The 25,423-nt window shown below is 54.1% G+C and overlaps 1 protein-coding gene across 3 annotated transcripts in view; it reads right to left on the bottom strand.

The window, feature by feature from the left end:
- PDE2A (phosphodiesterase 2A) overlaps positions 1–25,423 on the bottom strand; it is a 94,316-nt gene that overhangs the window by 30,603 nt on the left and 38,290 nt on the right. For 2 of the 3 annotated variants that reach the window (XM_043580325.1, XM_043580324.1), the window contains 2 exons: positions 23,884–23,945; positions 1,584–1,673 (listed from right to left, as the gene is read on the bottom strand). In XM_043580325.1, coding sequence (XP_043436260.1) covers positions 1,584–1,673; positions 23,884–23,945 — 152 coding nt within the window. The remainder of the gene's footprint in view (positions 1–1,583; positions 1,674–23,883; positions 23,946–25,423) is intronic. The other variant, XM_043580323.1, reaches the window with a different exon arrangement.

The following is a 25,423-nucleotide window of genomic DNA, read 5'->3' as shown; positions in this document are numbered from 1 at the left end:
TGTTGGGGGGAGGAGAGGGACTGAGACCCTCCATGCAATTAAAGCAGGGCTGCCCAAAGTCAGGGCTTCCCTAGCTCATACAGGTCTCTTGGATGAGTTGAGGTAGACATGTCCCGTTGTCCCAGGAACCTAACTGTCTGAACCACAGCTGTCTTCCAAGCCCCCAGCTTTGGAAATACAATTAATCCAGTACAGGGCATCTACACTGGCACAACCACCAGGCACCCTGCCTATGAAGATGTAGCCAGTCACCTCCTCTTACCCCTCCCAGGACAGTCTCAATAGCCACAGAGGGGCCCAGGGCAGCCTTGCAGATGCTGACCTGTTAACCTCCCCACCCCCTCCTTTCCAGATGTTTCTCCACCCCAGGCCAGATGTTGCCTCAGTCCTACCCTTCTCTGGGAGGATTTATTTTTGGGCTCAAACACACCACCCACTTCCTACCAATTTCACACTCAATAAAGCTCACTCATTAGCCCTCCTCCAGGGCTCTGAACTTCTAGAAGGTTTGAGAAGGCAGAGCAGAGGAGAGAGAATGGGGATGCTTAGGTGCCAATCCCCCTTTGTCCCTGTCATGCTGTGTGACCTTGGGTGAGGTGCCTTCCCTCTCTGGGCCTCTAGTGGTTCATCCATCAAGTAGATTCAGATATGATAGGCTTGCAGGGGTGGAGGTGGGGGTGGAGGATGTCACGTTTTGGCAGAGGCTGACTCTGGCTGGTGTCTAGAGTAGGGGAGAAGGGATTCCAAGCTGTGGGACCCAGTTGAGGCGTCTCTTCCTCCTGGAAGTCTTTAGTGCTCCTTTGGCAGGTTCAGACTGTGCTCCCCTTCCCCCCACTAGGCTGACAGCTGAGACAGTGCTGCTCCAGGTCTTCAGGGCAAGTTTACTTGTCCTACAGCCTAAGGTGTGAGCAGTAGCCACTGGAGCCAGGTTGGGGAATGACTGGGGGGCAGCTCAGGAGGGGCGCAGTTCCCTTACCAAGGCACTCTGAGCCCAGACAACCAAGGGGACCAGGGCCCAAGCAGCCACCCTCCACCTGCCCCTAATCTGCAATCATCCATGGTATTGGGGCAGGTCAGAGAGAAGCCTAAAGGTTTCTAGAGGTCACCTTGTCCAGCTTCCTATCTCCAGGCAGGACACTTTAACTTCACACGACTCACTCAATAAAGCTGAGCCTCATTCTAGCACCTCTGGAATGGGATCTGGGATCAAGGAAGTTCTTCTGCATGTCTACCCTCAACCCCTCCAGCTATATATTTTAAAGCCCACTTGACTCCACTATGTTCTAGCTATTATCCTAGGAGAATCCTTTCCATTATCTGAGACATGATCTTTCCAATGAAGTTCTAAGTCCCTTTCTGTCTCTGATATTCCAGAATTCCTATGTAAGTTCATTCTTTGGGACTTAGCTTCAGCCCTTCTCTTCCAGAATGCCCTCTCAGAACACTTACCCAAACCCTTCCCTTCCCGGCGAGAATCCTCTGGGCAGGGACCCTGCCTCTTCCTTCTCAACTCTGTGTGAGGTACACAGTAAGGAGCTGGCCAAAGATTTGGGAGGTGGGAAAGTGTGGGGCAAGGCACCTACCACTTTGGGGAGCACAGCTGAAAGGGCCTCCTTGACAGCCCGCTGGAAGCCCGCGATGTGGATGACAGAGCCCAGGCTCAGCAAAGCATCCTGGAAGAGAGAAAAGGGCAGTGAGGGTTTTCTCCAGGCAGGCCAGGGCAGCCCCATCTGCCCAGACAGCTGTGAGCACAAAGTCCCAGCTTAAACCAGAGCCCAAGTCTCTCAGACACTTAAATCCCGGGATCTTAAAATCTCAGAATCCAACAAGTCTTATGGCCCTAGAGTATCCAGGTCCACTCATCTTACAGATGGGAAAAGGGGGCTCAGAGAAGGGCCAGGGGCTTAACATGCTCACAGTGAGCCAAGAGGTCAAGTTTAGATTAGCTCCCAGGCCTCTTGTCCTTTAGCCAAGGACAACTCTGACACAGTAGGGAAAGCACAATCTTCCATATTAAAACAAAGCAAAACAAGCAAACAAATAAAACCTCAATTTGAATCCTGGGAGCTAGCGAGAGCCCATGGGGTGCATGAGCCCACAAGGTGAGAGAAATACAGTTGGGCCAGCCCCTGGCAAGATAGTGGGGGAAGGAGAAGTCAGCCTTGACTGCCTCACAGCTTTCCCATCCCAGGAACAGGCCTTGTCCTTGGAGAGCCGGAACAGAAGAAACGTCCACGCTTCTCACTCTATTAACTTGGCCAAGCCACAGGGATCAAAAAGAAAGGTAATGGAACAGGGGATCCAGGGCCAAGGCAGGCTCATGACTCATACCGTCCACTCAGCCATGCCCTCCCCACAAGCCCTTGAAGTTCCTTTCTGTGGATGGCTGGGTCTGTGTTCAAAAAGCAAAATGGTTAACTGTAGGAGGAAGGCGACATGGCTTGGCCCCCATTCATATAAAAATGTTACGGGGTTGAGGGTCTTAGTGAACCACAAACTCAGTCTGAGCCCATAGTGTATGTGTGGCTGGTAATAAATTAAAATGCTGACACTGCAGGCCATATTAATAAAGATCTGTTATCCCAAATAGGGAAGATGACAGTTCTCCCACCTCTATTGGCTGATTAGATCATCCCCAGCGCATTGTGTCCCTCCCAAGTGAGGACAAGATGAGACTCATTCACAGGTGACCCATGTAAGGAGGGAACTAGAAACCAAGTTTTGCATGTGCCTGAGACTGGAGAGTCTGGGGGTGCCCAGCCTACAGCAGAGCAGACCCATGGGTCACAATCTTTGACTCCAAATCTGTCAGGCTTTCCTGAGCAGGGGACAGGACTCCGTGGCCCCAGGGACAGCCTGGAGACCCATAGGTTTAAAAGAGGCTGGCCTTGACCCAATGGGATGAAGGACTTTTATCTATGCAGAGCCATGCTACATAGGCATCGGCCACCAGGAGACAAGGAGGAAGTAAGCTGCCTATCCCTAAGGGTGTGAAAGAATGGACGAAGTGCCCATCTTTCAGAGAGGCCACATATGGGAGTCCTGTACCGGGGTCCAGGCTTCAGCTACAGGTTTCACCCTTGCATGTTCTTGGCTTCGGTTTTCTCCCTCATTCCCATGGCCACCTAGTCCTGTTTCCACGAATGGGCGGCAGGGGTGGACTCGCTCCCCGAATGCTCACTTGGCATTGCTGTCCCCAAACCCCAGCCTCCCTCTGATCCCTCCCACTGCTCAAGAATGAAGACACATCTTGGTCACAGAGATCCATTTCTGCTGTTGGACATCAGAAGCTGCTGATTCCAAACATTATAATCCCCAAATTGGGTTAATTGTCCTTTAACCCTTGGGCATTCCTCATCCCAGTTCACACACTCTCAGCACCACCTATACCCGGCCACACAGCCACAGATTTCCACATCTCTGCAGGAACACCCAACATGCCTTCAGATACCTCCAGGCACACACACAGGTGCAGCTACTTCCTTATGTGTTCACAGGGCCAGGACTTAGTAACAGCTGCACACACAATATACACATAAGCTAGTGTGGCCTTTCGAGGTCAATTCTGCAGACTAAAGAAGGGAGAAAGGGCTCATGTCCCAAACAATCTCCAAATTAAGTCTGCCAACCCAGGCTCCTCAGGCTGAGGCTCCCAGAGCAGGACCCCAGAAGGTGGTGCTGATTTAGGTCTTTTCCTGCCTGGAGGTGGGGGGATTAGGAGGTGGAGGGTAGTCGAGCTGAGCCCTGTGGGGCCTTGACCTCCAGTGCAGTTTGATTAAGTATATGCCATAGAAGTTAGAGAAGTGGGGCCAAGCTCTGCTGTGGGGGCAGAAACTCTTCAAAGCCATAATCTTGGGACAGCTAAGTCTTCCCATTTGACAGATGAGGAAACCAAGACTCAAAGAAAAGGAATGTCCCATTGGTGGTCAGCCAGCCCATCAGGCAGCACCAGGTCCACAGCACAAGTCTCTGCCTGTCCAGCCCCAGTCTGGCTCCTGCTCTGCACCCGCCCCCCAGCTCCCTTCCCAGGGGGCTTAGAGAGAATAGTCTGTCCTTTGTTCCAATTGGTGGGCACCTCCACCTGCCCTTTACTGGGATTGGGGAATGCCCTGACCTGTCCTTTACTGGAATTGGTGGGTGCCTGTCTGGCCTTTGTTCAGATTGGTCAGCTTTCTATGACTTTTCAGACTAAGGGCAGGATAATGGTGGTGACGGGGGCACAGGAAAGGAAAGTTGGGGCAGCAGCAGAAAGGGGCTTCACATCCTTGGCCATCGTCCTTGGCCAGAGTGGGCAGGAAGCAGACATGGCTGATGAAGCCTGAGGCTCTCTGCCTGGCATCCTTCTGTCCATCTGCCTCCTGGCCCAGCCCTGCCCAGCCTGTCCCAGGAGGGAGGGTGCTGGGAAGACCACTTTCATACCTGACTCTCAAAGGGGCCTTCAAGCTTGCTCAAATGCCACCTCCTCCCTGTATCCTTCCCAGATCTCCAAGCAACTTCACCTCCACTGCATCAACTCAGGGAAGGAAATAGCTCAAATTCCAAAGCCCATGATGCAAAGGACTCAGAGAGCAAAGTGACTGCCTCCGTGAAGGGAGGACAGAATCAGTGGAGCACCTGAGAATGCACACGCCTCTGTCCATCACGCATGCACACAGCCTCACACAAACAAGCACGCACATAGATAAAAACACAGCCATATATATAATGCACACACACGCACACACACACAGAGCCCAGGCTCAGAGTGGAGTGAAGGAGGTCACATTTCCTGCCCTCTCAGTTTTTTTTTTTTGAACAAACACCAATATAAATATCAGCATAACAACCAGGCAATTTCCCAGACCCCAGGGGAGAATTTGTGGTGTGTAGAAAACAGCAGCAATTTCCAGTCCTGTCCCAGATTGACTACAGAAACTCTGTGGCCTTAGCAGGCCCCTTTCTTCCGAGTCTCAGCTTTCTCATTAGTAAAAATGGGTCCTTCCAGCTCTGCACATATAGTTCTATGGTTTTGTAGTTTAACATGTTGTGGATGGATGGATGGATGGAGCCTCCCTGCTTTCGCTGGCTTCCTACCTGCAACTCTGTGGTTGGAGATAGGGCCAGTCAGCACTGTAGACAAGTGCTGCTCTGGGAGCACTAGTCTTTCAACCCAGGTACCAAGAAAGGGGAGTCTGTTATGAGTCAGGGCTCCTCCGGAGCCAGTAGTGTGGCTAGATCGGCATCTCTATAATTGAGAAGGGGAAGAGAAGGGTCTAGACTAAATTACTTCTGATTCCTTCTTAGTGCCTAGGATTGTAAAAGCCAGAGACTTTGGCCTTAGCCCTTCTGATGCTACCTGTGCAGAGACTGATACCCATCCTGAGGGTCAGCATCACTGTCACAAGCTGCCCTCCTCTCTCGTCTTCATGAGTCTCTATGTCTTTTCCCACCACTTTAGACCCTTCTATTGCTCTCCCCACTGACTGGAACCTAGAGCCTACCTCTCCCTCTGTGGAAGGAAGCCTCACAGTGCCCCTCTTGGTGGCCTACAAGGTAATAGCATCAAACCCAATGGCCAAGTCCCTCCTAAGACTCAAGTTGTATTACTGGGACTGGCCATAAGGACTGATTCATCCAACTCTGCTTGTGCTAGGTCTCCTGTGTGGCCTAGGTGGGGGCGGGGTGTCTCTCTGTGGGCCTTGGTATCCCCTTCTCTGAAGCATGGGTGTTCTTCAAGATCCCCAGGGCCTTGGAGCCCCTCTTTGCCTCTATCCTTCTTTCTTTCCCTCTGGGCTGTGTGTCTCTCTCAGGCCCTGTCTCTCCCAATCTCTCTAAGTGGATCTCTCTTTTCTCCATGCCTCCCTTAGTTGATGCCCATTTCTGTCACAGGCTGCTCTCCTGTCATAACCCCATGAGGGTCAACATCTTTTCCCACCCCAAGTCTTCTCTCCTCTCAGATGGCTTCTCTTCCCATCTCTCCCCTGCACACTCCAGCCCCCACCCATTCCTCCTGCAAAACCTCCAAGCAGTCCCCCTTGAGAACTTCGGGAGAGAGCAACTGACCCATGATGGGTACCCACAGAATGGGAGGGACCCAGGGAGACAGCCCAAGATGGGGGAAATCAGGGGTGCCAGGGCAGATGCCATCTACATTCTCCTGCTTCCTGACCCGTGTTTTGGTGATCTATATATACAGTCTCTTATTTTCCTGGACAATGGGGCCCTTCTAGGGCAAAGAAGAATTTGTCCATCTCTGTGCCCAGCACTGACAAACCGAGCTGCCGTATGAGGGTGACCGACAGAACTCCCCAGAGGAAGCCTCCCAGGGGTTCAGAGCATGGAAGCCCCCTTTGGCTGGGCCTCAGACCCCAGCCTGGGCTCCAGCACCCCAACCTGACTCTGCGGCTCCCCACAGTGTGCCCAGCCCTCACAGCGTGCCCAGCCCTGCAGAGTTAAGAGATGTCAAGGAAGAACAAGAGGCAGGCCCTCCTCCCTTCTTCCGCTTCCACCCATGCCTGCCGCCTGCCCAAGGAACCGCCTCTAACAGACACTCATGCCTCAAATACAGAAGAGCTGCACCTTGGATGCTAGGTCTTGTACCCCCAGACCTCCCTTAACAAGCCTGAGTCAGGAGCAAGGGAATAGGGAAAAGAGGCTTGGTGATCATTGGGAGACCTGATCAGAAGGAAGAGGCAGGACAGAGACCCAGGCCACAGTTGGAATAACACAAATGTCAGAGCCTGGCTTGACTGGGGCGTCGGACTTGGGGAAAGGGATGGCATCTTTTTCAAACACCTGCTGTGAGCTGGCCACCAGTGGCTCTCAAACATCTGTGCCCACCAGCATCCCCTGGAGGGCTGGCTATTGTACAGATCGCTGGCCTCGCCCCTAGAGTTTCTGATACAGTACGTCTGGGATGATGCCAACTATTTCCATTTCCAACACATTTATAGCTGCGGCTGCGGCTGCTGTTGGCCCAGGGACCGCACTTTGAGACTCAGGGACATACATTATCACTAATCCTCCTGCGAGCCCTGGGAGGGGTTTGTTTTGTTTTACTGCTGAATAGTCAACATACACTATTACATTAGTTTCAGGTGCACAACATTGTGATCTGCCAATTACATACATTACAAAACGCTCATCGCGATAAATGTAGTCACCATCTGTCACCATACTATGTTAGTACATATTATGGAAGGTGCCTGTTTTGATCATCCTGTTTTGATCATCCTTGCTCAGGTGAGACCCGCCCGTCCTCTGAGGACAGCCTCCCAGTGGCTCCTGCCCTTCTGTCGGGGGGAATGGAACCCCCTCATGGAAGGTCCCAAAGAAGGGGAGAAGCGGGTTTGCTGGAAGCAGAGGGTGAGGTGGGACTGAGGGGTGGCTTGAGACAAAGGCCACCTGGAGCTCAGGAGCCCAGCCTAGAGTAAAGGCCTGTCCTCCGCCCCTCTCTTCTCACCTTTCTCCGTTGTTTACCCTTTTCCCCTCCCCCTCCCCTGCTCCTCCCCCCCCCCCTCCCCACTCTTTGCAGACTCCGGCTGCAGTTGTTACTCCAACAGGGCCGCGTCTCCAGCCTCCGAGCCACACTGGAGACACGTGCACTGTAGAATACACCTGAGCCCAGTCCTGGCGCCCGCACCCCGTGGGCGCTCCACCTCCCGGATGAGCTCGGCCCCCTCCTGCTGGCCCTTCCCCTTCAGTATGCCCAGCCAGCTCCTTCTAGGCCCCTCACCGTTTCTAAGCCAGTCTCAGCTTCTACTCCAGAGCCTGCCTCCTCCAACACGCCCTCCAATTGTCCCAGGCCCCCCTAGATCCCTCAGGGGCTAGGTTTGAGGATGGATGAAGGACAGGAGGACGGAAGGAGTTGGGGAGAGAAGGTAGGCTTGTGTGAACAATCAGCTCTCTGCAGTCTGACTCCCTGGAACCTCTTAGTCTCTAGCACAGGGTCTGGGGTCAGGGAAGGAGGGTTGAAGGGAATAACCAGAGCAGGCAGAGGGAGGGAGGCAAAGCTGAATGTGTGGCGGGGAAGATGGCCCTGGGAGACAGACATCAGACCAAGGGGGGCCAGGACAGGCTCCTGGATTCCCTACCTTTAACTGCCTCATCCACATGGCAGGGTCAAGAGTGATCTCAATCTTCGTGGCCCACATTCTCCTTGAGGCCACAGCCTTCCTCCCCAGCATATCACCAGTGTCCCCCTCATCACAGCTGTCCCAGTCATTCTGATTTTTTTTTAATGTTTATTTATTTTGAGAGAGAGAAAAAGCACAAGTGTGTGAGCTGTGTAGGGTCAGAGAGGGAGAGAGAGTCCCAAGCAGGCCCTGCACTATCAGAGGAGAGCTGGTCACGGGGCTCAAATTCGCCAACCGTGAGGTCATGACCAAGCTGAAATCAAGAGTCAGAGGCCTAACCTACTGAGCCACCAAGGCACCCTTCTGTCTTGGTCATTATGATTACCTGGTGCCTCTTCATCCTCCTCCACTCCTGGCATAGCGAGGTAATCAAAAGGAAGCAGATGTAAACTCACTGGGAGTCAGTTATGCCATAAGAGAGAAGCCTGGGAAGGAGGAAGGGGTGAGCTCCCTGTCCCCAAGGATGTACTAACAAGGAGGGGGGCCATGGGGAAAAGGCTTGGTGAGCTTGGTTGGTCTCCAGCTCTGGGTTCCTTGGCCCTAGATGTCTTCAAACCCTCCTCAGCCTCACCTCTCACACAGTCTTCTTGATGGGTTGGGAGCTGGACAAAGAAAATCAAGGAGCCTCTGAAAGGCAGACACAGTGTCTAGAGCAGAAGAGGAGGATGGAGAGGAGTGACCCACTGGGCCAGTGTCAGAGAAGTTTCTGTCTCTGAGGAAATAATGACCAAAGGATCAACTGGGTACATGAATGGATGGACAAATGAATGGATGGACAAATGAATGAATGAGTGACCCACATCCCTACTCTGGGCCTCTGTCCAGGAACTTTTCATTGTTGCTGCCTTTCTCAGGCAAATCTGACCCTCCCACCGGCTCTCGTGCAGTCCTGCACTCTCCCCATCCGGGCATGGCATGTGCTGATGCATTGCCACTATTTCCCATCTGGCTCCCCCAGCAGACTGGGAGCTTTTAGAGGCCAGAGGTTGTGTCCTGTTCCTCCCCAAGTCCCCAGCTTCATCCAGCTCATCACAGGTGTCAGGAGATATTTGCTGAGCTACAAAATGCCAGATCAGTTGGACTCCTGAGTGCCCAGACCTGTTGGGCTGTGAGGGGGTACATGCCATCACTGAGTAGATGGTGGACCCCATGCCCTCTGAAGGCTCCCAGGCCGGGAAGATAGCTGAGAGCTCTCAAAGTTTCCCAAGTCTGGCACGGTAACTGTCTTAGAGAAGGAGCCTGAGGAATGAGAGTACCTTGTGTTGACAGCTTTTAGAAACTTTTCTAAGGCAACTCCATGGACCAGAAGGTCCTCTATGCTTCAGGATCATCTCCCAGTGCAGATGAGGCTGGGGACAGCATGTCAGGATGGAGGAGCTCTTCCCCCAAAGGAGCATTATCACTGTCCCCTTTTTTCATGACTGAGGTCACTTCCTCCAGGCAGCCTTCCTGGGTGGGTCACTTGTCCTCCTCCCAGGCCTCCTGAGAATTCTTGCAGGACCAGTGCCTAGAGGGCCCTAGGCCTCAAGGAGCCTAATCCCCAGCTTGATGGGGGTAGCCTAGGGCCAGGGGAAGAAAGAAAGCACCTGCCAGGGCCTCACAAGGAGTCAAGAGGTCCATGGCCAAGCTCAGGGCACTTCAAGATACACTAGGCTCCCTCCCTTCTGGCACTGTTTGCCTTTGGGGCCCCTCCAATTCCTGGCTTTGGCCAGGGGATGGGCTGAGCCCCTCTCAGATGTGGGGTGCGGCTGGGTGTCTTTCTCTAGGCCAGAGGCAGGGTTTCTCGTCTCCCCTTCTGTGGCAGACAGAGTGCCCAGAGTGGGAGGTAAATCCCGGGCGGCACTAGCCTGGTATATAGGGTTAGTGTGGGCCTGCAGAGGGCAGGGTGCTGGTGGGAGGTAGAGGGAGGGTGAGCCTGGCAGAGCATCTCCTCTGGGACAAGTCAGAGAGCAGGACACAGAGCCCCTGCCGCCACCATCACCTTTGAGGCCTGCCTTGGGGCTTTCCCTGTGTCCAAAGCTCCTTCCCTGCCTCTTGGCCTCCCCAGGCTCTCTGTGTCTGTCCCTCGTACTTTCTGTCTATTCTCTGGTATGCACTTCTCCCACAGCCTCACTGCTGGTCCCATGACTGTATTTGGCTCAATCTTCGGGGCCTGGCCCATCCCAGCTGTTCCCCAGATCCCAAGGGGGTGGGGCGCGGGGGGGGGGGGCGTGGTATGAGAAAGACACTGGGACAGAGACAAGTTCAGAGGCAGAGGGACAGACACAAGAGCGAAGAGGGGACCCTGGGGACAGGGCTGGGGAGGCAGGGCTAACAGGGTTATAAAGCCTCCCCAGCCACTGACGGGGAGACCCTGAAGACAAAGTCAGAATTGGAGGGAAGACTGGTGTCAGCCCTTTCCCTCTGCACAGGCTCCTGCCCACCCCCTTCCTTCTGCCCCTGCAGGAATGTGTGAGCACTTTCATTGTTCCTAAAAATAGCTCTTCTTTATTGGGGGTTGGAGTGAGGAATCTTCTGGGCTGGGTTCATCTCAGGCATGCCCCTGCCTCTGGGCTCCCATCTACTGTGTGGGGCCTCTCTGAGTTGCCCTGGCCCTTACCCGTGGTGCTTCATTAAAAGGGAAACCTGACTGTATCCTTCCCTTGCATTAAGACTGCCATGGTTTCTGGGCCCAGGATAGGCTCTGAGCTCCCAGGCCTGTTGGGAGCTATTTGTCGAGTGCTCAGTATCTCATAGTGGGGCCACTGCCTGCTCCTACTGGTTCCCAGGCTCTAACTTCTACCCAACTCTCCAACCTCACTCCCCCCACCCCTAAGTCCCTCCACCTCCAGGCCTCTCTTCCCCCTCCTGTCCTTTGAGGCCTCGCTCAGGTCTGCTGTGCTCACAACTCATCCCCACCGCCAACCCTGCCCCCCTCAGCAGCTCAACAAGGGCTGGGCTGCAGGGGCCCCCAGCGGATGCAGGCTCTGAGGTGCAGCCCTTCTCCAGGGAAGGGGAGACTGGTGGGGAGACAGTGCAAGCTCTGACACCCCTGAGCCCTCCCTGAACCCTGGGCCCTACTGGCCCTTCCTTCTCCTGTCCCCGGCTTTAGTTTTCTCTTCTGCACCCTAGGCCTGGAATGTCTCTCTCAATATCAGTCTCCAAGGGGAAGCCCATCCAGTCTCACCTCCTCCCTGCCTCCATTTCTCAGATGGGGAAATTGAGCCTCCAACAGGGGAGATGATGGGCCTGCAAGCTCATGGAAAGCTGGCCACAGGCCACGGGCCTCAGTCACTCTGCCTCGTCTCCCAAGGCCCCAGTCAGCGGGGCTCTCGAGGCAGAAGCAGGCACTTCACACAACCCACCCACCCCGCCCCCGCCCAGGGAAGGCAGGCAGGCTGGCATCCAAAGCTATTTGCCTTTGGAGGGCCCAGGAAGCTAGAAAACAAACATCCGGAGTCTCTGGAACTTCGACTCTCTCTCCTCACATCCCAAGGATCCGGGAGCCACCAAGAGGGTATGCCAGTATGTGCGCAAACACACGCACGCACACTCACACACAGCCCCGGACTGGGTAAACACGTGAGCCCAGAAGATCTCTTGGGATTGTGTGCTTGTGAGTCTGTGCAGGTCCTTTAGCGACCCAAAACCCTGAAAAGATGATGAGTCCCTACCCCTGACCTTATATTAATTTTATCTTGGGAAAAAAAGATTAAAATCGCTTTTGTGTGACTTTTCTGATGGCAAATTCTGTATACGCTCATCAAAATTAATCTTTTTTTGTGGTGCCTGGGTGGCTCAGTCAGGTGGCACCTGACTCTTGGTTTCCGCTCAGGTCATGATCTCATGGTTGGGAGTTCGAGCCCCACATTGGGCTCTGCGCTCAGAGCTGAGCCTGCTTGGGATTCTCTCCCTCTCTCTGCCCCTCCCCACCCCCCAAAATAAATAAATAAACTTAAAAAAACCCCTATTTTTTTCTTTCACTTTGTGGGCAGTTTCCACTTTGCCAGTGACCTAAGCAGGTGTGTGGCCTGCCTCTTAGTCGTCCGTCACGCACGTCCCTGTGGCCCAGTAGGTGACCACAGCAGACTATGCCCCGTGGGTCACTAGGAGAATGTCTGTGTGAAAGCACATGGATCTGTGATTCTGTGAGGGAGTGTGTGTGAACATGACCGTGTGAGCACCCCTGTGTCCACGTCTGTGCCTGAGCCATCTGCGTGCGCAGGTGACCGTCGCGGGCTGTGTCCATGCGTGTGTGATGTGAGCCTGCGTGTGCCCAGGGAGTGTGTGGCTGCTTTTGTCTCTGAATGAGTGTATGACTGAGAGGGTGGGGGCTCTGATTCTCTGCTTCCGTGCACTGTCATCACTGCTTCCGCCACTCATCCCAGGCCAGGGCTCACATCCCTACCCTGACGCATGTCACCTGTGTGGCACTGGACAAGTCTTTTCCCCTTCCTGGGCTCAGTTTCCCCATTTATAGGATGGTACCTTCTCCCAGAGCTGCTGAGAGGACGGAAATGATACCATAAAAGCCTGCCTCTGCTGGCTCCCAGCATAGGCCACTTCTGTGCAAGTCAGACAGGGGTGACCCCAACTCTCTAGGCAGTTGCAGCCCTGAGGGGTGTGGAATGGTAGAGGAGGGCGGGCTGGGTTTCAGCATCACCCCACCTCTGTGCAAGGTACAAGGCATGAGGTGAGAGGCAGTGGCCTTGCAGGTGACTGAAAAGTAGCAGCTCCCTTTCCTCAGCCCCTGCTCCAGGTGTGCAGCCTGGGACTAAAGGGTCTCTGACTCTGCGTGAGTGGGGTGGCCATGTTCCAGATGAGGCTCTGAGGACACCCACCCCCCCCCTTCCCCTGGGGCTCTGTTCCCTTGACCAGCCCTCCAGCTCTGCCTCTCCAAAGCCCCAAAGGGAAGCCATGAGGGGACTGACTGGACCCGACCTGCAGAGACCAGCTAGGCTGGCTGGATGCTCAGAGACACCCCCACCCTCAGCCCATCTCCCATTATTGGAGAGGGTGACTGAGACACGGAGACGGTGAGGGACCCTCTCAGGGACACAAGTGAACCCAGTCAGGCCAAGCTCCTGTCTCAAGATCTCTGTAGAACAGACGCAGTTGGGGAGACCCAAGCTTTGGACTCTGTTGGCTACTGAATGGGGTCCAAGGGAGCAGGTAGGGGTCCTGAGAGACAGGCACAACTACACCTGGGCCCTTAGCTGCTGGTGTGGACCTCCTGCCCATCCCCACCCGGGTCCAGATCCCCTACTGGTGTGATTAAGCAAATTATAGGGTTTTTTCTTGAGAAAATTGCATCGGCCTAATTGAATGAGGCTGCAGGAGCCTGGGCTGGAGGCTGACAGTGGGTGAGGATGGGGGGGGGGGGCAAGATGCAGGGGCAAGCTGGCAACGTTAAGCAGGGGACAGAAGAAGCAAGGAAGGTGGGGGGGAAGGAGGGCCGTGGGCACAGGAGGACAGGATACCACTCATTCAGCACACCCATTCTGCACACCCACAAGTGTGGGTGCCTGGGCACAGGACATGAGGAGTGGTGCTCCCCTAGAGACCACCGAGCGACTGCTTAGTGCCAGGTACTGCATTCATTTAAAAGTGCTGTTTCGGGGCGCCTGGGTGGCGCAGTCGGTTAAGCGTCCGACTTCAGCCAGGTCACGATCTCGCGGTCTGTGGGTTCAAGCCCCGCGTCAGGCTCTGGGCTGATGGCTCAGAGCCTGGAGCCTGTTTCCTATTCTGTGTCTCCCTCTCTCTCTGCCCCTCCCCCGTTCATGCTCTGTCCCTGTCTGTCCCAAAAATAAATAAACGTTGAAAAAAAATTAAAAAAAAAAAATTAAAGTGCTGTTTCAATTTTTTAAATGTTTTTATTTATTTTTGAGACAGAGAGAGACAGAGCATGAGCAGGGGAGGGGCAGAAAGAGAGGGAGACACAGAATCTGAAACAGGCTCCAGGCTCCGGGCTGTCAGCACAGAGCTCCACACGGGGCTCGAACTCACAGACTGTGAGATCATGACCTGAGCTGAAGTCGGACGCTCAACCGACTGAGCCACCCAGGCGCCGCCCCCCCCCAAGCTGTATTTTATATGTGAGGGGATTGAGGCTCAAGACATAAAATGACTTTTGCTAAAAGTCAGAGACAGACAGGACTGTCTGACACCACAGCCCTTGCTCTTAACTGGTACCTACTCTTCCTGCTGAACTGCTACCATCCTGCCTCTGGGAAGCCTTCCTAGGGAGTTCAGAGAACGGAGGGGGCCTCATACCAACTCACCCTTGGCCCAGACAGCATTTCGGTCCATACAGGGCATTTCTCCTCATCTACACTATGATGTCTGTCCTGTCTCCGATGGTCAGCAGCTGAGGCTGGGCTGATCCCACATGGATTCCACACACCCCCATTGCCCACAGCACACTCATGACCCCTTTCACTCCCATGCAGCGTCCTGTTCTGTGTCACACTCATCACCCCAGGATGACACACAGAGACAGGATCACTGTCACTTGCACATGGCGTATCTCACATACTCACTGATTCAGTCATCCCATGGTTTCTGAGGGTCACAGGGCCACTCACAGTGAAACTATCACTGTACCCTCACTCAGGGTAGCCCATCCTCAGTGTCAGATACCATGTTCCCAATGCTCCACAGTGTCACCCTCATATAGTGTCAAACACACACTTCCAAGTTGGTTCTACGTTGCACTGTCACATTTCAGCATCAACTAGGACCTTCTGACACTAAAAAAAAAAAATCCACCTTTGGTGAAATGACATCATGTCTGGGATTTGCTTTCAAATACTTCAGCAAAGCAACCTATTGGATGAGAGAAAATATTTGCAAATCGTGTATCTGATTAGGGGATAATATCCAGAATATATAAAGAAGTCCCACAACTCAACCACAAAATAAACAACCTGATTTAAAAATGGGCAAAGAACTTGAATAGACATTTTCTAAAGAAGACATACAAATGGTGAACAAGCACATGGAAAGATGTTTAACATCACTAATCATTAGGGAAATGCAAATCAAAACCACAGTAAGATGCGACCTTTCCCCAGTCTTCCACCTGTTAGGATGGGAAGGAGAAAAGGAAGGGAGGGAGGGAGGGAGGGAGGGGAGCACCTGGGTGGCTCAGTTGGTTAAGTGTCTGACTCTTGATTGGTTTCAGCTCAGGTCATGATCTTGTGGTTCCTGAGTTTGAGCCCCACACGATGGACTCTGCTCTGCACTGACAGTGCAGAACCTGCTTGGGATTCTCTATCTCCCTTCTCTTCCCCTCCACCACTCACACTCTATCTCTCTCTCAAAATAAATAAACATTTTTTAAAAAAGAAGAAAGAAAGAGGGGAAAGGAAAGGAAAGGAAAGGAAAGGAAAGGAAAGGAAAGAAGTGTTGGGAGGATGTGGAGAAATTAGAATACTGGTGCACTGTTGGTGGGAATATAAAATGGCATAGCTGTTGTGGAAAACAGTATGGTGGTTCCTCAAAAATTAAAAATAAAGATTACCATATGATCCAACAATTCACTTCTGGGTATATATCTAAAAGAACTGAAAGCAGGATCTTGAAGAGATACTTGTACGCCCATGCTCACAGCAGCATTATTCACAATAGCCAAAAGTTGGAAGCAATGCAAGTGTCCATCAATAGATGAATGGATAGGGGCGCCTGGGTGGCGCAGTCGGTTAAGCGTCCGACTTCAGCCAGGTCACGATCTCGCGGTCCGTGAGTTCGAGCCCCGCGTCGGGCTCTGGGCTGATGGCTCAGAGCCTGGAGCCTGTTTCCCATTCTGTGTCTCCCTCTCTCTCTGCCCCTCCCCCATTCATGCTCTGTCTCTCTCTGTCCCCCAAAAATAAATAAACGTTGAAAAAAAAATTAAAAGAAAATAGATGAATGGATAAACAAAATGTGGCATATAAAAACAATAGAATATTAGTTAGCCTCAAAAAGGAAGGAAATATTCATACAGCATGGATGAATCTTGAGGATATTATGTTGAGTGAAATACACCAGCCACAAAAAGATAAACACTGTATGATTCCACATATCGGAGGTACCTAGAGTAGCCAAACTCACAGACAGAAAGCAGAAAGATGGATTTCAAGAGCTGGGGGGATAGGGAGTTGTTTAAAGGGTAAAGGTTTCAGTTTTTCAAAGTGCAAAAGATCTGGAGAATGGTTGCACATCAACGTGAACATACTTAACACTACTGAAGGATACAGTTAAAAATGGTTAAGACGGTAAATTTTATGGGGCTCCTGCATGGCTCAGTTGGTTAAGTGGCCGACTTCGGTTCAGGTCATGATCTCACGGTTCATGAGTTCGAGCTCCGTGCTGGACTCTGTGCTGACCGTTCAGAACCTGGAGCCTGCTTTGGATTCTGTGTTTCCCTCTCTCTCTGCCCCTTCCCTGCTCATGCTGTCTCTCTCTCTCTCTCTCTTTCAAACAAAACAAAACAAAACAAAACAAAACTCCAAAAACTTTATTAAAAATCTAGTAAACTTTGTTATGTATATTTCAGAATAATTAAAAGCAAAAAAAAAAATACTTCAGGAAAAAAAAAAGAAAAAAAAAGGGGGGTGGGGTGGGGAGGGATAGATGTATTAAATGTGCCCAAATCTTGGTAACTGTTAGATTTGGGTGATGGGTATATGGCAAGTTTATTGTATTATTCTCCCCACTATTGTGTGTATTTCAAATATTCCATAATTTAAAAAGTTTACTTTCCCTTGACCTCACACCTTTTCCAGTGGCCACGCCCCTTCATATTCCTTAGAGCCAAAGGTCTCCAAAGTGTTGACTATGCTCTGTCTTCACCCCAGACTCAGCACCCACCCAGGCCTGCTGGCTTCGGGCCCCACCCGGTCACTGACTTGGTTCCTGTCAGGCTGACTAATGCCTGGACCCAGTCCTGCACTGTCTCCCCTGGCTACCTCACTCCACACTCTCAGTATCCTCCACCTCCCTGGCCACTCCTCCTCTGTCTCCTTGGTGCTTCTCCTCACCTCCCAGGCCTCTAGCTGATGGAGTCTGCAGGTCTGGGGCCAGGGCTCAGTCCTCACCTCACTCTCCTTGAGCTCTCTCCCTAGGTCATCCTAGCCACACCTACTGCCCCCCAAATATATATCCCCAGCCTGGCCTCTGCTGCCCACTGGACACATTCATCTGGATGTTTGACTTCCGTCCAAAACAGATCTCTTAATTTCTTCCTCCTTGTCCTCTCTCATGCCCCTAACCTTGACCTCCCACTATTCTTCACTCATCTCAGTAGCGACTCTACTATCCATTATTTGGTTCCTCAAACCAGAAACCGGAAGCCACCGTCCACTTCTCCCTCCAGCTCATCCTCTTATTCATCAGCAAGTTCTGTCATCGCAACCTCCCATCTATCTCCAAAGTTCATCCGTTTCTCTGTGATTCATCCGCATCCCCATAGCCCGGGCACCACTATCTCCTGCCTGGGTGGCTGCTGCGGCCTCCAGTTTGTCTGCTCACCTCCTCTCTGCCCCTCCAACTCACATTCCAACTGCCCCCCACCCCCTGCGCAAACACTACAGCTAGAGCAATCTCAAAATCATGCATTAGACTGTGTCACTTCCCTGTCTGAACCCACCGGAGTCTTCCTGGGACTGTGTCATACACAGTGTCGTGTGGTCACGTTTCACATTATCACACATTCAGCCAACAGTGGACTTAGAGTCGCTTAGTGACACTTGATGTCACCCCATGTCACACCCTTGGTTACACACTCAGCCTCACTACAGCATACGCTTGGGGGACACACTTGGTTTCACAATTCAGTGTCAGACACTTGAGCCACAAGGACCACACCTGTTATTGCACAATGTCATTCATCTGTGTTTACATATTTGACCCTTATGGTGTCAGAGCCTCAGCGTCACAGACCTAGTATCACTTAGCATCATACAATCAATAGTACACAGTATCAAAGTGTGCTCAGTGCCACATCCATGGTCTCACAGTCTTTGATCAGTGGTGTCACACATTTGGTATCCTTTGGTGTCACACACTTAGTGTCACACTCAGTGACTCACTCACTGTCCACACGGTATCCCAAGATTCAGGTCACATGCTCGATAACACATAACGTCACAAGATCAGTGTCACATATTCAGTAGAATACCCACTGCCCCATGATCAGCATCTCAGTGTCACCCTGGGTCCCATAAGCTTCCGCCCACCCCACCCCACTGGGCACAGTCGCCTGAGCTGCTGCCCCATGTCAAGGCTGTTTCCTGTTGTTGTGTTCAGAGTCCTTAGCCACTGCTTGTTCCTTCAAGGATTTCCTGTTGTCAGGGCCCCAGTCAGGCCTGGCCCAGCCTGGGACACACAGCCCAAAGCCCAAGGGCCACCCAGTGGGAACCCTGCACCTCCTGCCCCCCATCATTCTGGTTGGGCCCCGTGGGACATTCCCCCCATTCAATCAACCTGGATTCCCCAAGTGCCTGGGCTCATGCCCTGTCCACTGAAAGGAGGCGGCCTCTGGGCCCTGCCCCACCCACTCCCAGGATGACCAGGAAGGGGACTCGAGGGCTGTCTGGAAGAGGCTGTCTACACTGGTCTATGAGGCTCAGTCTGAAGCTGCTGGGAGCCGGAAGAGAAGGACAGAAGGTGGAAGAGGAGGACAAAAGCTTAGGGGGTTAGCGAATCAGGGAAGCCTTCCCAGAGGAAGCCAGCTGAGAGCTGGCAAATATGAAGACAAGGAAGAAAATGCATCTGAGGTGGGGGCACCAGACAGGAGCAAACGCTTGGAGGTAGGAACCAGGAAGAGACAGGGCTGCCACAGATGAAGACAAGAACATGGGAGACAGGCAAATTATGCTGTGGGATTTGGAGAAAAACAGACTTCTCTGCTATCCTTCCCCCCCTCCCCCATTCCAGCATTTAGATTCTGGCTCCAAGAGGAGCCTCCGGGCACTCCCTTCCTGGCCCTGCCTTTGGCCCTGGCCCGGCCTGCAGACTGCCCCCCATGGCTGCCAGGCCCCCTCACCTCCCTCCCGCCCCAGGCCAGCCTGCAGGAAGGACACAGGGAGGCCAGCACACGCTCCCCACACGGCCTGAGATAAATATTTCCCAGGAAACGGAACTTGTTCTCTCAGTGTTTACAGCCAAGGACCAGGCAGGTTGGTGGGGGAGGGGCCCGCCTGAGGAACCTTGTTCTGGGGCTCACAGCATCTACCCCCAACACCACCTCAGACCTGCTGCGTGTCTCTGAGCCAGTCTCTGCCTCTCTCTGAGGCTCCATTCCAAGCTCTCAAGGGGGCTGACCTCCCTGGGCCTTGGCCTGCCTAATGCCCAGCACAGTCTGAGCTTATGTCTTTTCTGGGTGCAAATCCCTGGTACTTGATGCCTCCCCCTTCAGACTAGGCTTCTCGGATTGCAGGACCCATGCCTGCCCATCTCTACCTGGTCCTTGTTTGGGCGGGGGTGTGGACAAAATGGATGGACAGACAGACAGACGGACTGGGTGGCAGCTGAGACCACCTCCCTGGCCCCAAGTCCCTACACAGCCCGAGCCTGTGCGGTCCAACAGGTGGGCACAGGCAGATGGCAGGGCCTCGGGGCCCCTATAGAGGCCGGATGCTATGGCCAACTAGCTGCAAGCAGCTCCCTTGGGGCCATGGGGCATCACTGAGGCTACTTAATCCTGACGTGGAGAACCCAGGAGGAGGCTGGCACACCTGCCAGTTAGGAGCACTCACTCAATTTTAAACAGGCCAGAAAGTGTTGCCTCCTGGAAAGCAGCCCTTCCAGCCGCATCCAGGTGCTCGCTGCCCATTGCCTGGGCTCCACTGACGTGCTGGGCCTTCTCTCACGGAGACCCAGGGCATCCTGCCCACACGGCCTGGCCCCAGCGGCTCCTTCCATGTGTGAAGACTTTCTCAGCCCCCACAGCAATCTTACCTTACAGGATCACCCCAGCTCCTGCCTAGCCCTATGCCTAGTCCTGCCTATCACGAGCCTGCCACACTGGGCCCATTTACTCACCATTGGTGGCCTCAGCCTCACCCCAGACTCTGGGACCAAGCATTCTTCAGTCCAGGACCCAGGGGCAGAGGGGTTTTGGGATCTGGCTTCTCAGCACCAAGCCAGCCTCCCACAGTACCCTCTGGGGCTGAGTCTTTGTTTCAGGCTCTCTATCTGCTTGTTCCCAGTCCTGGGCTGGACCTTGTTGTCCTCATGTAGTTTTCTTAAGAGCTGGCCACATGGACCTCTCTGACTATCTAGCTGATCTTTGGCTTCATCAGTCCATGGCCTTAACCCTCTCCATCCTTCAAAGTTCCAAGGCCACCTCCTCCAGGAAGTCTCCAAGACTCTCCCCAATCCAGCAATTGCCCTTTCTTGGAACTCCTCCAACACTTCACACAGCCATTCTCCTTTAATCAAGAACCATTAATTGGGCACCTACTATGTACGAGGCCTTGCCAGGTCCCATGCGGGCTCAGGAGAGACAAAGGAGACTCAGCCTTGGTTCCTATCCCCCATGTGTTTACAACTATGTGGGAAAGGATATGCAACCACATGGGCTAACAAGTTACCCAGCTAGAGCTCAGGGAAGCTTGGGAGCTGTGAGTGCCCAGGAAAGAGGGGAGACTGATTCGATCTGAGTGGAGGGAGCAATTTGGGAGGACTCTACAGAAGAGGTGACCTCTAACCTGAGGCTTAAAAAGGGAGTAGGCAGAGAAAAAAGGGAAAAGCATTCCAGAGAAAGGGGTCGGTGCAAACAAAGGCAGGGAGGCCAGGAAGAGCTGGTGTCCTGGGAAGTAACAAGGACTGCCAAGTCCGGGAGCAAGGGGTAGCCCTGAGGGGGCCCAGCAGGCAGGGCCGACAATGCCAAGGGGTGTGGCCTCTATTTATCCCATGAGCAGCGACAGAGGAGCCAGTGCTGGGCAGAGCATTAGCATGCTTAGTGGGGATACCTGTGCCATTGTCTACGTCTGCCTCTCCCCCAGCCTCTGCCCTAGCTACTGCTCCCAAGATCCTTCTGGGCCCCGAGAACCAGCACAGAGAGGGCATGGAACCAACGTGCTCAGTTCACTACTTGAACTGCCTCCACCCCAACATCCAGAGAGCAATGGCCCTGGCCCTGAAGGAGGATTCCAGGCTGAGTGTGAAGAGCCCTCCCCCAAGCTGGCGGGTTGGCACAGGAGCCAGGGAGCCATCCCAAGAGGGTGTGCTGAACAGATGCCCGCCATAGGGATGGGTGCTGGCAGCCCTGCTCCCCTGGCTGTCAAGCTGCCAGTGCCAGGAGAACGTGCCGTGCCCACAGAACCTCCATTAACCCTGGCCCAGCCCCAAGGTGCACCCTGTCAGCCTAGGCCTGGCTCCAAGGATCTCACCCTTGTGGGAAGCAGGGAGGGAGCCAGCTCCCTCTAAGGACCTGCTGTGGGCCAGGCCCGGGCCAGGCAGCTCACACATACTTTGTAACATGCCCCAGCAGCTCTGCTGTGATTACGTCCAATAATGATGGATCTTCTTATCCCCTTTGACAGGTGAAGAAACTGATGCTCAGTCTGGTTAAGGGACTGGTCCAAGCTCACACTCTTAGAAAGCAGTGAAACTGGGACTTGGACACATGCCCATCTGACCCACAGTCAGTCTGCTAGATGAGGCCTTGTCTCTAGCAACCACCCTGGCAGGGTGGGGGGGGTCCTTCTCAGTCACCCCATCCCTCTTCCCTCTTTCCGCCCCGCTGTCTCTGTAGTATGACCATATCCTAGGGTCCCTGCTCTCTCCGGTCCTGTCCTTTTTATGTTGAGGAGTGCCTGGCACTCTCTCCCAGCAGAGCTGAGCATGGGCTTAGGCACTTGGGATGGGGTGCTAACTGAGCCCAGAGATAGAGTAGGCTCTGCCCAGAGGCCAGGCAGACAGCTGCCATCTTCAGGGTGGATGTGAGGCTGGGGGACAGGCCAGAGCTGAGAGCTGAGGGGCTCACAGCCTAAGACCCTCCCTCTGAGGGAGGAGGCAGCAGGACCCAGACAAAGGAAACGGGGAGACAGAACAGAAGCAAAGGGATCCAATGGGTATGATCGGGAGAGGCCTCCTGCTGGGGCTCGGTGGAGCTAGACAGGAGGGGCAGGACTTGCACTTGTAGGGAACTGGGCCCAGGCCTAGGCAAAGAGGGTGGTACACAGAGGTATAAATGAGGAGCCTGGGACTGGCTCCTTCCCCTGGGGCCTAGCTCCCAAGCACCAAGGCGGGTCTCAGCTTCTCCAAAGCCGTGTCCCCTCATGGCTTCCTGGGAGGATGACAAATCCAGGCTTTCCTGGCAGGTGGCTGTGGCTGCCGAGACACTGCTGGCTCCCAGGAACACCATCTGTCCCAGCTCTGGGGCGGGGGGAGCCCCTGCCCCATGGGGAATGCCATGATCATAAATAAATTAATAATGACTTTCTGGGTGCCCCCTCCTCTCTCCCTTCCCCAACTCCCGGCTGTAGGGACATTCTCAGGGCTTGGCCCCCACGTCCCGGCAGTGAGTCCATGCTGAGCCCTGCTGTGCGCCAGGCCATGTGTGGGCGTCTTCTTTCCCATGTTACCGGAGGGCAGGGAGAGAGCAAGTGGCGGGCATGAGACGCATCTGGGATCCACACTCAGATCTGCCCCATTTGCTCACTGTGTGACCTCACTGGGCCTCAGCTTCCTCAAAGGAGAATAATAACAGCTGCTGTTTCACTGGGGGGTCATGAGGATTGAACAAGGAAGTGTGTCTAATGCTTCTGACACAGAGGAGGCTCCCCTTTCTCTTAGCCGGGCCTGGGTACAAGAGAAGGCTCATGCTGGTCTTGCTGCTCGGTCTGACGTTACACACAACCTTCCTCTGTGCCACTCCACCCAGTCTGCAGCCCACCCCATTTCTGCTGCTCAAGGCCCCTCTGAGCGCTGAATACTGTGAGGCACCCCAAAGGCATGGCCGGGGTGTGGATGGCATCCCTCACATCAAAGGAAATGCACCTTCCTTTGGAAGGAGGTGGGAGACTCAGGAATGAAAAAGGCACAGTCCCCAGGCTAAGGAGCTCACAGTTCAAGGGGAGAAGACCTACAGAGTCACATAATGGAGAAAATAGAGTGCTAATGGCACAGACACCGGAATGCCCCCGTCTGACTAGGCAGGAGAGCTCAGAGGAGGGAGCATGAGGGGCAGGGAGGGCTTCCTGGAGGAGGGGAGGCTAGAGCTGAGCCCAGAAAGATTTGGGAAGCTGAGGGAGAAGAGAGTGGCAGGAGTGGTTCTGGGGAGGCAGGGACTGCAGAGGGAGCAGGAGGATGGGAAGCATCGATTTTTGAGCAGAAAAGTGACAAATTCAGGTATGCGTGTTAGAAAGAGCCTCCTGGCAGCCACATGGAGAGTGGGGCAACTGAAAGCAGTGAGCCAGTGAGCCGTGCAGGGGAAAGATGACCAGTGCTGGACTGGGGCAGGCAGCAGGAGTGGAGAGGACGAGGGGAATTCAGAAAACACTTAGGGCAGAAAATCAACAGGGAATCATTGGATGAGGGTGGGGAGGCCTAGGGAGGAGTCTGAAATGATTCCCTGGTGACTTGGGAGGAGGATGAATCCTCAATGGGAGAGGACCCCAGGCAGGAATAGGGCAAGGAAGGTGATCTTGGTGTGGGGTGACCCTAGGCTGGTGGGGGCAGGGGTGGGATTCGGCTCCAGCCTCCCAGTCCTCCCAGGGGTGGGGACAATGCTCAGACTGACCCCCAGTCTGTGCCCCCACCCCTCCAAGCCCACCCACGCCTCCCTCCACTGAGCTCTCACCTCCAGTCCGGCATCTCTACTCTCTGGGGGGACTGGCTTCTGTGCAAGTAGGTCCCAGTCAGCTGCAGAGACAAGAAGGCCAGGGGCTGAGGCTTGCCAGGCCTTCTCCCCTTCTTCCCAGCCTACCCCCGCCCACCCAGTCCCCAGCAGGCCCAGGGCTTCCTCTTCCCCACAAGTGGCCTCCTCCAGGAAGCCTTGCCTGATTTCACCCTGCTCTCCCCTCACCCTCCCTTCTTACTCCCTAATTCAGGAGGACACCTCTTCTCTGGGAACAGAGTTGAGCTCTTTCGTTCAACCAGGACCTCCTCAGGAGGGGAACAACCACATTTTCACCCTTTCTGATGCCTTCTCCACTTCCGCTTCTCTCCAGGAAACTTCACTACCCTTCTCTAATCCTCAGTTTCCCCATCTGCAAAATGGGGTTTGTCCTATCTAGCTCACACAGCCACGGGGTCGGGCTTCCAGCTGGTGCCCCAACCCTGGCCTGGTGCTCAGTCATCTGAGCTCTGGTCGGACCCCACAGCGCCTCATAATGCTGGCAGACACCAGGGAGCTGCTCAGCTCACTCATTCTCCAGGAGCCTACCACCCAGGTGGCCTCCAGAAACCCCAGCCTCTCGAAGGCACTGCCCAGGGGCTGGCTGCCCCTCCCCACCCCCACCCGACAAGCACACCCAAGCATTGGACAGGCACAGGCGGCGGGATATTCTGAGCCTGGCTTCCTTCCAGTCAGCTGCTGGCCGCCATGCCAGCCTGGCGCGGGCGCAGGGGCTGATTTGATTTGGCAGCTTTGGAAGCGTGTGGTGGGGACGGGAGGGGGAGAGGGATGAGACACCCATCTCTGCTAGGAAATAAACAGCCTTGGGCGCTCAGCGAGCTGGGGGGAGGGCACAGTCTGGCATTGGTGGGGGGGTTCTGCATCTCCTGCCTGGTGGTCCCCTCTTCTCATCCAGGTTCTGGATGCCTGCCCATGACTGTTGGAATTTATGGCTTTCCTTGGGTCACCATAGGGGTGACAGGAGCTGCACCTGGTATGTGGATACTTGTGGTGTGGCTGTGGCAGGGCGTCTGTTTGTCCCACACGTCCCCGTGTCCTATGGGATCTCCCGACTCAGCCATGCTGACAGCCATGCCTGAGTGTCGCCTAGGAAGACTGGGTCTGCATGTGGAGCGGTGGTCTAGATGTGGCCATCTCCATGGGTGACTGTGGTCCGCACGGACTGACTGCAGCCCAGGGTGTGACGAGGTCACCCATGTGTGCGAGTCTACTGTAGGGCATTGGTCCCGGCCTGTTGCTTCCCTCTGTGCGATGACCCTGCTAACCCGGCCATGTCCGGCAGAGGAAATGACAAGGGCTGAGCTAAATAACTAACCCCAAGCCCATCCCTTTTGTCCACAGGCCTCAAACTTCTTTTCCACCCAGGCCTCCGATGGTCCACCCGCTGTATTACCCTGGGCCAACTCTCTCTCCCTCCCGTGACAGGAGGCAGTGCTAGTTATGATTCTCCAAATACTCTCCCGCCTCTCTACCCCTCCCTGGA

The sequence above is a fragment of the Prionailurus bengalensis genome, chromosome D1 (assembly GCF_016509475.1).
Source record: "Prionailurus bengalensis isolate Pbe53 chromosome D1, Fcat_Pben_1.1_paternal_pri, whole genome shotgun sequence".
NCBI lineage: Eukaryota > Metazoa > Chordata > Mammalia > Carnivora > Felidae > Prionailurus > Prionailurus bengalensis.
This window is presented reverse-complemented; position numbering and strand designations above follow the sequence as displayed.